The 13,236-nt window shown below is 29.9% G+C and overlaps 2 protein-coding genes across 6 annotated transcripts; one reads left to right on the top strand and one right to left on the bottom strand.

Moving 5' to 3' along the window:
• Positions 1-18: 18 nt before the first annotated feature.
• Positions 19-3,748, top strand: LOC130894009 (mpv17-like protein). 3 transcript variants are annotated; one of them, XM_057800510.1, is made up of 4 exons: positions 19-122; positions 569-812; positions 3,048-3,179; positions 3,469-3,748. In XM_057800510.1, the coding sequence occupies exons 2-4, from the start codon at positions 609-611 to the stop codon at positions 3,643-3,645; spliced, it is 513 nt and encodes a 170-aa protein (XP_057656493.1). In that variant the 5' UTR covers positions 19-122; positions 569-608; the 3' UTR covers positions 3,646-3,748. The 3 variants fall into 3 exon arrangements, with proteins under 3 accessions (XP_057656493.1, XP_057656491.1, XP_057656492.1); XM_057800509.1 differs by lacking the exon at positions 19-122 and adding an exon at positions 326-469; XM_057800508.1 differs by having other exon boundaries at positions 68-812.
• A 28-nt stretch (positions 3,749-3,776) lies between these two features.
• On the bottom strand, positions 3,777-11,360 carry LOC130894007 (RUS family member 1). 3 transcript variants are annotated; one of them, XM_057800505.1, is made up of 8 exons: positions 10,787-11,353; positions 10,416-10,731; positions 10,167-10,315; positions 9,946-10,105; positions 8,035-8,234; positions 7,720-7,973; positions 4,821-4,998; positions 3,777-3,895 (listed from the first exon to the last, which is right to left on the bottom strand). In XM_057800505.1, exons 1-8 carry the CDS (start codon positions 10,860-10,862, stop codon positions 3,819-3,821), a joined length of 1,410 nt encoding a protein of 469 aa, XP_057656488.1. In that variant the 5' UTR covers positions 10,863-11,353; the 3' UTR covers positions 3,777-3,818. The 3 variants fall into 3 exon arrangements, with proteins under 3 accessions (XP_057656488.1, XP_057656489.1, XP_057656487.1); XM_057800506.1 differs by having other exon boundaries at positions 9,946-10,109; positions 10,171-10,315; positions 10,787-11,348; XM_057800504.1 differs by having other exon boundaries at positions 3,777-4,998; positions 10,787-11,360.
• Positions 11,361-13,236: the final 1,876 nt, after the last annotated feature.

Genomic DNA, 13,236 nt, shown 5'->3' with positions numbered 1-13,236 from the left:
AATTTGAAGTCTGTGTTTGCGTAGAACGAATCGAGTATATAATCTTAGAAACGAGTTGTTTTATTTTAAATTTTGATAGGGTTTGCTTACGTCCATTGTTTTATCGCAGTTTTTAATTTTTGGTAATAATTATCATATTATTAATATCACTTGTGGTTTTGTGCCAATGACAATGACAAATTAATTCATTTCAGCGGAATAATGGAATATTCATGCATAAATTTATAGCATTAGCACATGATTATAGCTTTGTTTGCAGTCCTAATTAGTTTCGATTGGTCAGGGATTTCTTAATGGAACAAATAAAAAATTTTACTTTCAGTTGTCACAGAACACTTTTGGAATTGTTTAGGTTGTAATTCTATGAGTTGTGATGACTAATTAGAATCCACTGGCACGTGGAAAAGCAACAAAGATTTTTTGTGACACAATGATGGTTCAAGGTTGAAGTTTAAAGTTTTGGCAAATGGTTTATAATTGGCGTTTTTTTTATTTTTATACATAATTTTAATATATAATCAATAATACAATGTCATTGAATAACATTCGTAATGATTGTTTTTTCTAGGTTTGTGGCTTTCACAAATAGACACCCCATTATAAGGGGAATGCTTTCATATGGAACAATTTGGCCCGTATCTTGTATTATCCAACAAACCATTGCTGGTAAAACATGGGAAAATTATGACTGGCTACATGCGCTAAGGTTTAGTTTATATGGTGGACTCTTTACTGCACCAACTTTATATGGATGGATAAGATTATCTTCAGCAATATGGCCTAAAAATACCTTTAAGACATCAATAACAAAGGTATACTATATTTATTTTAAGTAATATATCACAGATCTTATGAATATTCTAAATTTTATATCAAAATTATCAAACTGTAATTAAAATGGCACTTCACTTTAAAATCATAGAATTCCTTATACCATTAACTATTAAAATAAGGAATTTATCAAATAGTAAATTCTATTATGAGAACAAAAATTTCACAAATTAATATTACGATCTGAAAATCAAAGAATTTAATTTATATCAGATTATTATATGAATATTTTATTTCAAATATATTATTTTAGGTCACTGTAATTGTATCTCATATTAAGAGTAAAAAATTTTATTTTAATATATAGAATTGGATTATTTTATTATTATTAGTTTTTATTTTATATACTCATTATAATTTATACTAATATTATAGAAACATATTCATTCATCTATGGTGATTTTTAAAATTTTTGTAAGATCTTCTAAAGCAACTAATGTGCAATTAATGAATAGCCCTTGTCGTTTATAATTGACTCATGACATTCTATACCTAGGCTTTTAAAATGTTACTATAGTTAGCGGAACAATATGAGCAGACAGAAAAAACAATAAGCGCAAAATTAAGTGCCATATTATGAAATTTTTCGATGTGCAAGTTTTTCAAAAATTTGTAGATTTGCTAACTTTAACATGACACATTGTGAAGTAAGTATTTTTTATAACGTCAAAAAGAATTCATAATGTTTACTTCATATAAATATGGAAGTTATTTTGTTTTTACCCTTTGGTCAATTGCAGTAAAAAGGCAAAATATTACTTTGAAAGGATAATAGCATGTGTTGAAGAAACGGCAGATATCTTGAATTTAGAAGTATACATTGTAATTATCCCATTCAACAAGATACCTGGAATTGTGGAGTGTATATAGTATATTACGCTGATATTATTATTAAAAATATTGTAGATATGTATTTTAGCCTGAATAACTACAGTCAATACTTGAGTCATCATTTATTTAAACACAGATGATATATCAACAAATGCCTATACTATGATAAATAGAACAAATAAAATGTTTCTTGTAACATATATCAAACATGTGACGTTTCGTACACATTTATGTGAATTATGTAATAATTATATTTGAATAAAAATATCTTCATTTTTTGGTAGTGAAATTATGTAGCATATTATCATGTCATTTTATGTCCTCTATTGACATTTTTTCGCAAAAGTTCAGTTTATTTTGTAAAAAAATAATTGTGGTAGAAATTCGTGGATAACTTTACAAGGGTGGAAAAATCGTGTTATTTTGTGAAAACTTCAAAAATTTCATTTATTCCTCAGCATTTAATTAGTATTGGTCGATTAATTAATTATTCAGGACTTAGCAAAAGACCACACTTGTCTATAATTCCTCGGCAATAATAGTGTTCTGCTGAGAACACTAAGAAGAAGTAATTTCTTTTGTGAATCTTTTTCATTATCTGTAAAGTCCATGAAAGAATAAAAAAAAATATATTATTGAACATTCTACTTTAATTATTCATTAATTTTGTACATTTAATTTCCATTGCTCTGCTAAGTTAGCCGAACAGTCAATTTATCAATAACTTGCTCAAAAGAAAATTTCGTAATATATCACAAAAGAAAAATGTATCAATGAATAAAGTACAATTAATATGTTCAATGTATATATCTCAGCTTGTGGACAAGTAGAATATCATCATCATCATCTATCAGCCATCTTCCATCCACTGCTGGATATAGGCCTCCTCTAGTTTAAACCATCTATCTCTATCTTGAGCTGTAAGGATCCAATTTCTTACAATTTTCTTTACATCGTCACTCCATCTTGTTGGCGGCCTGCCTCTACTTCTCTTATCCATTCTTGGCCTCCACTCCAATATTCTTTTCGTCCATCTATTATCCGTCATTCGGGCTACATGGCCTGCCCATTTCCATTTCTTTTGGGCTATAATTTCAATAATGTCCTTAACGTTTGTTCTTCTTCTTATGTTCTCATTTGTAATTCTATCCCTTCTCGTAATTCCCAACATTGCCCTTTCCATTGTCCGTTGCGCCACTCTCATCTTTCCTGCAGTTTGTCTCGTGAGGGTAAGCGTCTCTGCCCCATAGGGGGCAGAGAAGTAGAATATAAAGAGGTGCAAATTACGTTACAGAACTTACACGTTGAGACTTGCATTTTGATTTTTTCATCATGATATTTTAGATAAATTCATAGTAATAAGATAATGTTTCTTTTACTTATAGGCCATAGTGGAGCAGTTTACATATGGTCCATTTGCCTTGATATGTTTTTTCTTTGGCATGAATATTTTGGAAGGAAAAAGTATACAAGAGGCTGAAACTCAAATTAGAGAAAAATTTTTTCCATCATGGAAAGTATGTATATGTTTATACTTCTAAATGTTCTTATTTTATTTAAGTCTCTTCTGATTTAAAATTAGTTTTTTTATGTTTTAAAGACAGATGAAAATTTGACGTTTGACGAAGAGACCTAAAAATCAAGATTTAGAAACATATATATATATATATATGTATTTATTTATATATTTATAAATCTTATTCCTAGTACAAAAATTTCAATTCGTGCATATATTATATATATTTATAGTCTTTTTCGTCAAATGTATATGTGACTACGTATTTTACAAATTTGTTCTTTTTTCAGGTTGGAATTTGTGTTTGGCCTGTTGTACAAACAGTAAATTTTTTATATATCCCTGAGAAGAATCGAGTACCTTTTGTCAGTGCTTGCAGTTTAGTATGGTGCTGCTTTCTGGCATATATGCATGAATTACAATTGAAACAAAAACAAATAGGACACTCAATAATGAAAACGAGTTAATGAATGAGAATAGTCAAATATTTATAGCAAAATTATATTTATTGTACATAGAAAAAGGACCAATTATAATATCATTTTTTTTAATAAAATTGATTAAATTGTAGTAGTTAATTTTTATTAAAAACTACATATTAAACGAACTAAAATTTATTAGTTGAATAGTAGGATACATTTTATTCATTTTTCTTGAAGGACTTCCAATCACATCTGTATTGCCCCATATTTAATGAATGCGAGTTCAAGTTCCACCCTGAAAGAAATACATTAGTTAATAAGTTAATCAATTATTCATTTGGTTAGGTTCTTCTTATTACCATGTAATTGGTTATTAAATAATTTGTGGTATCCTAGAGGTGAAATTATGAATTTAGAAAAACATGGAAAAATGATAATACAAAGTTATAAATTTTATTCTTTCAATCCTTGATTTTTGTTAATAAATAAGTAAAGCTCCAGTGCGTTTAATTATTGTAGGTCTAAAAATAGTAAAAATTTTAATACATCATTTAAAAAGTGCTCACTAATGTCATTGTTTCGTTGTAAAAAAATATAAATATCATGACACTTTATTAACAATTGAATCTACTAATGATTTAGGATATCATACTTCTAAGCAAAAAGATAAAAAGAAATTTGAATATTTTTGCAGAACACAAACCGTAAGTAAAATTTCAATCGGTCTTAAAAATAATTTAGGTTATAGTTACAATATAGATGACACTGTGTTAGCTTTGAAGTCTTTGTAAAATATTTTTTTATATAAAAATTAATGACTACATTTATCAAAAAATTAACACTTTGATATATTTAATTAATACACATTTTAAATAATTATTAATTTGAAAAATTAATTAATGCCCTTTTTTGAAAATACAATTAGTAAACCATTTTTTGTAAATTCATAATTTAAAAATTCAATGTTTTTTTGTTGTAATTTTTAAAATTGTTTTTAAGAGGAAGATATTTCTTTTGGAGTATTTGTTATCCCCCAGTGGTTGAGAACACTAGCAGTGACGCATGCGCAACGGCTTAAAAGCGTCGCACTTCGTCCGACAAATTAGTGTTGATTAATAGTTATTGTATAGATGAATTACATAAGTAAGATGTATGTATAAATTCTCCCAACCATTTTGTGATATAAATTTTTTTATTAATAACTACATTACAATACTTACCATTAATTTGGAGGGCGGTGTAAAACATCTGATATTCTTGTTTTACAAACTCTTGAAATTGCAATAGATTATTATAAGGAATGTTCATTAAATTAGACGTCGTTTGATAGGACTTCATGAAAGTCTGCAGCCTGTTAACTGGTGTTCGATGATTACGTTGTCTTTTGTCAAGTAAATCCTAAAATTAAGTGATGAATAATTATTACTATATTCCTACATATTTTGAAAGTAACTCTTAATCTCTAAGTCAAAGATATTTCTTACACAGGGTACTCAATTATTAATATTTTAATTGTTGATTCTTTAGATTAGAATATCAAAATTTCGCCAAAAAGATAAATTAAAGCTCCTCACTCAGTTACAGTGTGTTCTATTGAAACATTTTGTAGAAAATGGAAAATATTAACTAGATTACTCCAAATAAACTTTTCTACAATCAGAAACATTTATTCAACATAATTTAGTAAGGTGTACAATGCCTGCACTTCCCATCATGTATAATAACATAGGATAAATAGTTTGAACCATTGGTTCCCAAACTTCTTTGTTCCATAAACCACTTTCAAAATTTTGCTAGGTGCGGCGGGTTACAAATTTCCAAAACTCGAAAAAAATACTAAATACATCTATGGAAACTTGCTTTGTGGCTGAGTTTCGACGACGAATTAACAGTTTTCAGAAAAAAAGGTCAGAATTGATTGCTTGATAGGGTTAATTATTTGATAATAAAACTAAATAAACAAATTTTCAAATAAATTTTGATTGATTATGCTGAGAGTGGATATCAAAAAGCAAAGTTTGCTAATGGAAAAAGTGACTCCATTCAATTTTACTTTTTTGAAATCTACAGTGACTCGCAGCACAAGAGCCCATCAATTCTAACAAATGTTATTTAGAAAACTTCCCATTCGTAGTGGTGAAAATAAATATAGTATACTTTCTTGTATTGTGGGTATTTATTGAACTATATAAATTATTATTGTTATAACAGTCGTCATATTATCATAATCAAACACTTATAACGGTAATGTAACTAAATTTTAATGAGAGGGATGAACTTGATGGATTGACAGCAAATTATCAGTATTTGGCTTGAGCTCCGTAAGGAATAACCGCAAATCTTCCAGTTCTGTGTATTCAATCTGCTACTTTTTTGTTGATAAGTTTGTAACGGCACTAAAACTTTTTTCGACGAGATATGACGAGGGAAACCCGATCAGAAGTTTTGCACAATTTTTCGGGTATTTCTACTTGCAGTCAAAATTTCTCATACCCTCTTTTAAATGTCGCTTTCAGCTCCTTATTAGTGCTCAGCTGGATTAGCTCCTCTTGTAATATCAAATCCTCCACTACCGTTTCATCAAAAGGTCCATCTACTTTTCCGACACTGGCAACCACTAATATCGATTAACTTTTCTTTATGAAATTCCGTAAACAAATAAGTAAAGTTTATCCTTGACATTCGTATTTATATTGATAAAGAATCAAAAAAGTTCATGTAAGATTGCCAGCACATATTCTTAAAATATTATCTGCCTACATATGGTACCCTAAAACTCTCCAGTAGTTTTGGAGTTTTGTGTCCGTTAAGACTTTTAATCAGCGGGGTACTTTCTGTATCTCCAGCCACCACAATAATGCATAACTAACATGGCCGAAAATACGAAAAACTTATTTTTATATGGAGCGTTTTTTTTTTTGAAAATAAAATTACCTCTTAAAGCACCCATATTGATATAAGATTAAAAAGAATTCAATGCGAGTCTGAATTCGACTGGAATAATCTCTATCAGTGTACTAAAAGTATATCATTTTTTTTAAATCATGGAAATCAATGGGTTCACCATTATATGGCGTACTTCTTAGTTTCTATATACAAATTTTGGCTTTCCCTTGGGCATATTGTTGATTGAATAAGCAACAAGATTTATTTTCTTCAACTCTGTAAAAAGATTTTCCAATTGTCACTGAAGTTTGGGACTTTGACTGTGACATCTATGCGGGTTATGTAGCCACACAAGATCCCCTACCATGACTAACAAATGAATGAATTAGGTAATCCATTACACCATATTGTCAAAAGATCGAAAAAAGTAGTGGTTTTGTTTGTCACTTGTCAGTAGACATATTATTTAAAACATCCATTGTGACTACTTTTCTAAAATGGGGATAGTATCAGAAAGGGGCCTATTATATTTTCAAATCTATTCGTACATACTTCACAATTGCCACACCGCTTCCTTACATCTTCTAATTCCCCAAAAGAATCATTTACTGACTTTTTATCATATTGCATCATATATTTCACATAATTCCCCTAACCCAACACATAACTCATTAAATATCATATGTAGTTGATAATTCTTAATCTCAAAGTCTCCAAACATAAGACTAATTTTATTTCCAGGAAGTTTCACTGGTTTCAATACGATTTTACATCTGAAATGCATGCATTTATTTCTTGCTGTGGTTGGTGACATCAAATCCATCATTTTGGGATTGGCAGTATTAATTCAATAGTTGTCCTTGTCACAGGTCTCAATTTCTCCTGGTAATTTACGTAAAGATTTCTGTAAAATCATCTTGATGATGCATCAGCATTTAGTTTGAGATTTCCTGCTTTCTGTTTTATGTCAGAGTTGAATTGTTACAGGTGTTCTAACAATTTCATTACCTAACCATTTGATTGAAGAAATGAGTTACTTGATTACTTATTTCTATTGCCTTTCCTGAAATAGTTTCGTTACCACAGCTCTTTCTGAAACAGCATGTTGCCGCCTTTAACTTCCTTAAAAATCTATTGTTATCAAACCACCATGGTCTCTTTAATTAAGCCAAATTTAGTAAAAATTGATGTTTTGATGGTATAGGACTTCTGCCTACCCCAATTCTTACTTACCAAATTCATATGGTTGTATATACAAGTCGCTATGGCTAAACTGGCTGCATTAAAATAGGCAGCTATTAAAGTTTCTGCAGATTCTCCTTTGTTGAGAATAATATAAATCTCTCTACTGTTTAAATTAATTAAAAGTAAATAATTATATTCTTGATACACTGTCAAGATCTCTTTTAAATCTGCCGCTGTCCATTTATTTAAAATGGTTTTGAGCGATTTACCAATAACTACTTGAAAACCACAAATTTGTTGCACTAAAAAGATAATTATAATTAGCTTAGGAGTAAAATTTATTAAAATACAACATTGACTTACTGTTAATACCCCGTCCCAAGATAACATTCTCATTTTCATTAATTTTCGTTGGACTCAGAACAGTTCCAATATTGAAATAACTTTTCAGTACTAAAATCAGTCTTTGATCATTAAAAGTTCTGAAGACTAAAGATTTTACAGCCCAATAATTGGTCAATAAATGGAGAGAGATGAGTGCTACTATCAACAACCACTCGGAACTGAAATTAAATAAAAAATAAATTATAGTATATCGACCATATTTTCAATGCAGTCATGACAACGACCATCTTCATCTTTCAGTTAAAAATTAAAACTTTAAAGTGATACCAAAATTGACACACTGGTATATATGGTATATAAATCGTGTTTTCTACCAGGATGAAAAATACCACGACTAAAACACCTGATTAACTTTTTTTATGATACCAAGAAATTCGAATATACAACAAAAATGGTTTGAATGTGTTGGTCGTTTTGAAGATCCTGCAAGATGTAGTTATTTTGTTTGCCAGGATAATTTTAATGTAAGTAAGATTTAAATTTAACTTATTTCAATATTTTATAGTAATTAAGTTTATTATGCTTCTAATTTTCAACGTTATTACGTAATAATTTACCTATAAAAGGTTTATTCACTTTATTCTTATATATAGAAAAATTTTATATTTTTGCGATTTTCAATTAAATATTTAGATATTATTTTTTCTCTTTTATTGAAATATGTTACTTTTTAACATTACTTAATATCCAGAACTTATAAAATAAATAAAATAATAAATACTTTTCAAAAAATGCAAGTACCCTTTTGTGCTGAATTCATCACTGTTAATATCGATATAGAGTATGATCTTCATATCTTCATTGTGCTCAGATAAAACAATGTGATCATAACGGATGCGCAACGGGTTCTACTTTGATATTATTAGTATTTAAACAATATTACAAACAGAAGCTCAAGATACATAACTTCAGATAAATAATAACAAGGACACACACTGTTATGTATAGCATGAAGCTGATGGCACTATGGGACCAGAAAAAGTTATCCTAATTTCTGATGGATGCGCATATCAAAATAAAAATAAGATCCTAGTGAGTGCGCTAGCAAATTACAAAGTTTTAAATCCAGCAACTGAAATTGAACAAATCATACTTGGAATAGGTCATACTATGATGGAAGTAGACTCTGTACAGTCATCATTAGAACATTACTTCACAGCGCACAGTTCCACACAATGTTTCATTGGTTAGGCCAGGGAAAAAGACAGGTGATCCTACAGTTTCAAATATCGGGTTATTCTTAATGAAAATGGTAAAATCTCTTACAAACTCAGACATAGTGAAGAAAGGACTCCATTGCTCCAAAGTAGACCTATTTACAATACCCATCCTCCAAAGAAATTGTACAAGGAACAGCTGAAAATTGAAGCATCAAAGTATAATGCCTTGCTGTCTTTAAAAGATTCAATGCATAAGGACCATCATCTATGTAGACATCTCTGTATGTATATGAATAACAGCATCAGTTATTATAGTTGTTTATTACAATGAAATATATTTAGTTTGTGATTGTAAAAATGGTTAAATTTTGTGCATAAAGAAGCTAACTTTGAACTTTCTTTCGATATAAATCAATAACACATATAAAGAGGGGTACTTCATACTCTCATACTATAAAAAAATATATATCATATTTCAGGACATTTCACATGGGAGCCTCCTTAAGTGAAAGGAAATTGCCACTGGGCAATCTTTCTACAGGATAACTTATGACTGCTTTGAACCATTTGCTCATTGTAAATTTTACAGATTGCAAATAGAAAAAGAGGTTGTTAAAATAATTCTGATGAATAGTTAGACTGTCTAGTCGAATGATTTATTAAATTTTACCAAGGCTGTAGTTGTTTGTTGTTACTACTGCATACTTACTGTGTGTCGTTAAAAATTGTCAGCAAATAAAGACTAACTATGCTTCCTATCAAATTTACAAGGGTTTCTTGTGTACCATCTTTAGCAGATATTTCAGCCATATTATCTTTAATTGCTTGATGATGTGTTATGGAAGCTCTAGTAGCACCACCAGCAACCCCTACCTTAAAATAAAATGTTATATCTTATGAATAATTATTCATAAGGTTTTATTTTAATACCTACAATGCATTTCATACTTGAGGTAAGACACAAAATTTCCATAGAGTAGGTGGAGAAATAGGGCAGAATCAGTTCAATAGTCATAGCAACATCATTCAAAATATCAGCAAAAAATCTCCATTTTTTACAATCTGAATCCAATTGGTTGCTAAAAATTAAAAAATCACCTTTCAAAAAAACTAATTTATATTTTGGGATTATATTATGAAAATAAGCCCAAATAAACCTTAAGGAACCTTAGTAGCTACCCTTTCCACCATGCAAAAAATATTCTTCCTATCATCCCCATTCCATCTTTCAAAATCCATGTTACAGCTGCTGATAGGGCATTTGCTTCACTATTTCCAACACCGACTCCTTTCAATATAGATCTGGTAGTGAAGGCACCAATAATAGTACTACAAAAGGCTTGTGCAGTGTCCCAAAGCTGATAGTTCCAATAATCTTCACTAACAGTTTCTGGATATCCAAAAGGTAAAAAAACCTCACGAATAAAATTAATTACACTTTGGAAGGTTAAAGGAATAGATCCGCATTGTTGAACGTGGTTTATTTCATTATTTCCTACGGAATTTATTAGCTTTAGATTAGGAGAAATTTTAATAATGAATGTACATACCTGATTTTTTTATGTAAAGTTGAGCATCTCCGGCTGAAATGTTCTGTTCTGATAACAAAATTTCAATATTTTCCATAACATAAAGCGTAGAAAGAAACAAAATTATTCAGTTAATTTTCATGGTTCCATGGTGTGATATTTAACGCAAAATAATACATGTAATCTCAAACACGATTCAATTTCTTAAATTTTGACAACTTTGACATTATATTATTAGCAACTATTTCATATTTATATTAGCTGCTTTCCATTTAGATCAAAACTGTTAATACTTGTGATACATAGCTCAGTTCAATGCACGTTTGTTTCCAATCTCAAGAGTGAGACTTGGACTTAACCGAGTTTTTACCTGCAATCTGCATAAGCTTGAGACCGTGTGCTTTAAAGAGTTTTGTGAACTCACGATTGAAAGTAAGGTTAAGAATATTACGTTGTCAGATCTTGTCATCAAAATAAGCAAGTAATTACACCATACTAAATTATTGAAAACAGTGATTGATGTAAATAATCTTATAAATAGGATTACATTAGCAAGGTCGTTTTATGTGGTTATTGAGAATAACTACGGGTTCATTTTATTCGTTATTATCTCAGTCCGGCAGCGCAACAACGGAGGGTATCCAGGGTGTATTGACACCCCCTTAAAATAAATGGACACTCCCTTTTACGTTGTCCACCCCTTTTTCCTTAAAACAAAATGACCCATTTTAAAATTAAATCAAGCAGGCAAACTCCCGTAACTTAGGGTGCTTTTACTATGATGTTACAATCTGCTAAGCGAGTCATAAATCCCGGTAGTGAAAGCACTGACTTCATTTGATTTTCAATTGATTGTTTACATATTCATAGACTTAAAAAAGTATTTTAGTCGCGCAACTCTATATGCGTCTTATTTCGCAAGTCGAAACGCATTGCAAGTTCGAGTCAGTCGTGAGTTACGAATGCGTTTGGCCGTGTCAGTGGACACTACGTTTTCATACTGTGAACATCAAATATGTAATACTTCTATATGGACAGTTTCTATAAGTGGAAACCGTTCCGACTAAGAAAGATAGAATGATAATGATTTCTCTATCCTCCGAGGCTCCAGCTGTGCTCTGTGCATTCTCAAGCATGCGCAGCCTGTACGAGGTATCTGGAACGAGAGAGAAAATAGTATATCGTCGGCACCTTAATAGTGGTACATTCTTTCCAGTTTAAACTGTCCATATAGAAGTATTACAAATATGGTGAACATCGCTTTGCATTGCGAATTCAAGATAAAAGTATATTAATTTTATATTTCCATTGCAAAAATAGTGTGTGAACATGAATTTAGATAAACGGTTAATCAACATTAATTATCAATTATCAACATAAACACATATTAGATTCCTTAGGAAGACAGAACAAACTTCTTCAATTTTATCACAACAAATACAACAATCCATCACTTTTCATGAGATATAGCGACGTTCAACAAACCCATTGCAATTGTAATAAGCCAATGCCAACTTTTTAAGTATAAGATACATAACTGAGTGTCTCAGTTCGCTTGAATGTAAAGCAGCTAATATCTTTACATGAAAATGAAATTATTCGATTGAAATTTAAAAAATTTCAATATTACCGAATACATATGAAACAAAAATTTGTCAATGACTTTGTTTTTGAAGTGAATTGAAAAATATGTTTGCTTTTATGGTTTTATGGTATACCCGTGGGAATTTCACAACACCAGCTCCATTACTTCCGATTTTGTAGTGACTACTACTTGGCCAATTAATAAAAAGCTTAATTTAAAATTATAGTACAATATCATTTAAATTAAGTAAAAAATTCATGTTTTAATTGACCGGGTTCCAAACAAAACATATTGTTTACATTTAATTTTTATCTCTTATTACATTGTTTGAAAATTGAAAAAACTTTGTAATTGAAATATCAAGGACAATCCTGTATACTTTTTAATAAAATTGATTTTATTGAATCCCTTGCTGATTATTGACCAATTAAAGTTTAACGAAGGAAGGAGTGTCAGAAATTAAATCTAAAAAGTTTGACGGGATTTTAACCACTGGTTAAAATTTCATTCAATATGGATGACTGCATTTCCTCTGTAATATCCCCGGTGTTGATATAATGATATAAGGGTGTTGAAACCATTTTCACAACATATATGACGTCAATGTGCTGGTCAGCATATTTCGGATAATCATCAGTCTGGATTGAAATCATGGAATAATTACTACTGGCGGCCAGGGTATTGTCGTAACTTTAGGGATACAAGCTTAATATTCTTAGAGAGTAAAAGTGAGGAAGGGGGATAAAAGGTGTGAGAATATCATTATGATATATATTCACGAATAATGACAAAATTAGACTTTTTCTCGAAAAGAATGACATAAAAATTGTAAATATATGAGAAATTTCAAATTTAATCAGGCATTCTAAGAAAACAGCTGAACTAT

Source organism: Diorhabda carinulata, chromosome 5, assembly GCF_026250575.1.
Source record: "Diorhabda carinulata isolate Delta chromosome 5, icDioCari1.1, whole genome shotgun sequence".
Classification (NCBI taxonomy): domain Eukaryota; kingdom Metazoa; phylum Arthropoda; class Insecta; order Coleoptera; family Chrysomelidae; genus Diorhabda; species Diorhabda carinulata.
The sequence above is the reverse complement of the archived record's forward strand: the minus strand, read 5'-3'. Positions and strand labels throughout refer to the sequence as shown.

What these genes read in the sequence shown, in the direction of transcription:
- LOC130894009 (XM_057800508.1), top strand. Translation starts at nt 552, where the DNA reads ATGATTGTTTTTTCTAGGTTTGTGGCTTTCACAAATAGACACCCCATT. An exon ending in TTAAGACATCAATAACAAAG is followed by an intron (nt 813 to 3,047) that starts GTATACTATATT and finishes TTTTACTTATAG; the next exon opens with GCCATAGTGGAGCAGTTTAC. An exon ending in AATTTTTTCCATCATGGAAA is followed by an intron (nt 3,180 to 3,468) that starts GTATGTATATGT and finishes TTCTTTTTTCAG; the next exon opens with GTTGGAATTTGTGTTTGGCC.
- LOC130894007 (XM_057800504.1), bottom strand. Translation starts at nt 10,862, where the DNA reads ATGGAAAATATTGAAATTTTGTTATCAGAACAGAACATTTCAGCCGGA. An exon ending in TTTTTTGCATGGTGGAAAGG is followed by an intron (nt 10,316 to 10,415) that starts GTAGCTACTAAG and finishes TTTAATTTTTAG; the next exon opens with CAACCAATTGGATTCAGATT. An exon ending in TATACAACCATATGAATTTG is followed by an intron (nt 4,999 to 7,719) that starts GTAAGTAAGAAT and finishes ACTTAATTTTAG; the next exon opens with GATTTACTTGACAAAAGACA.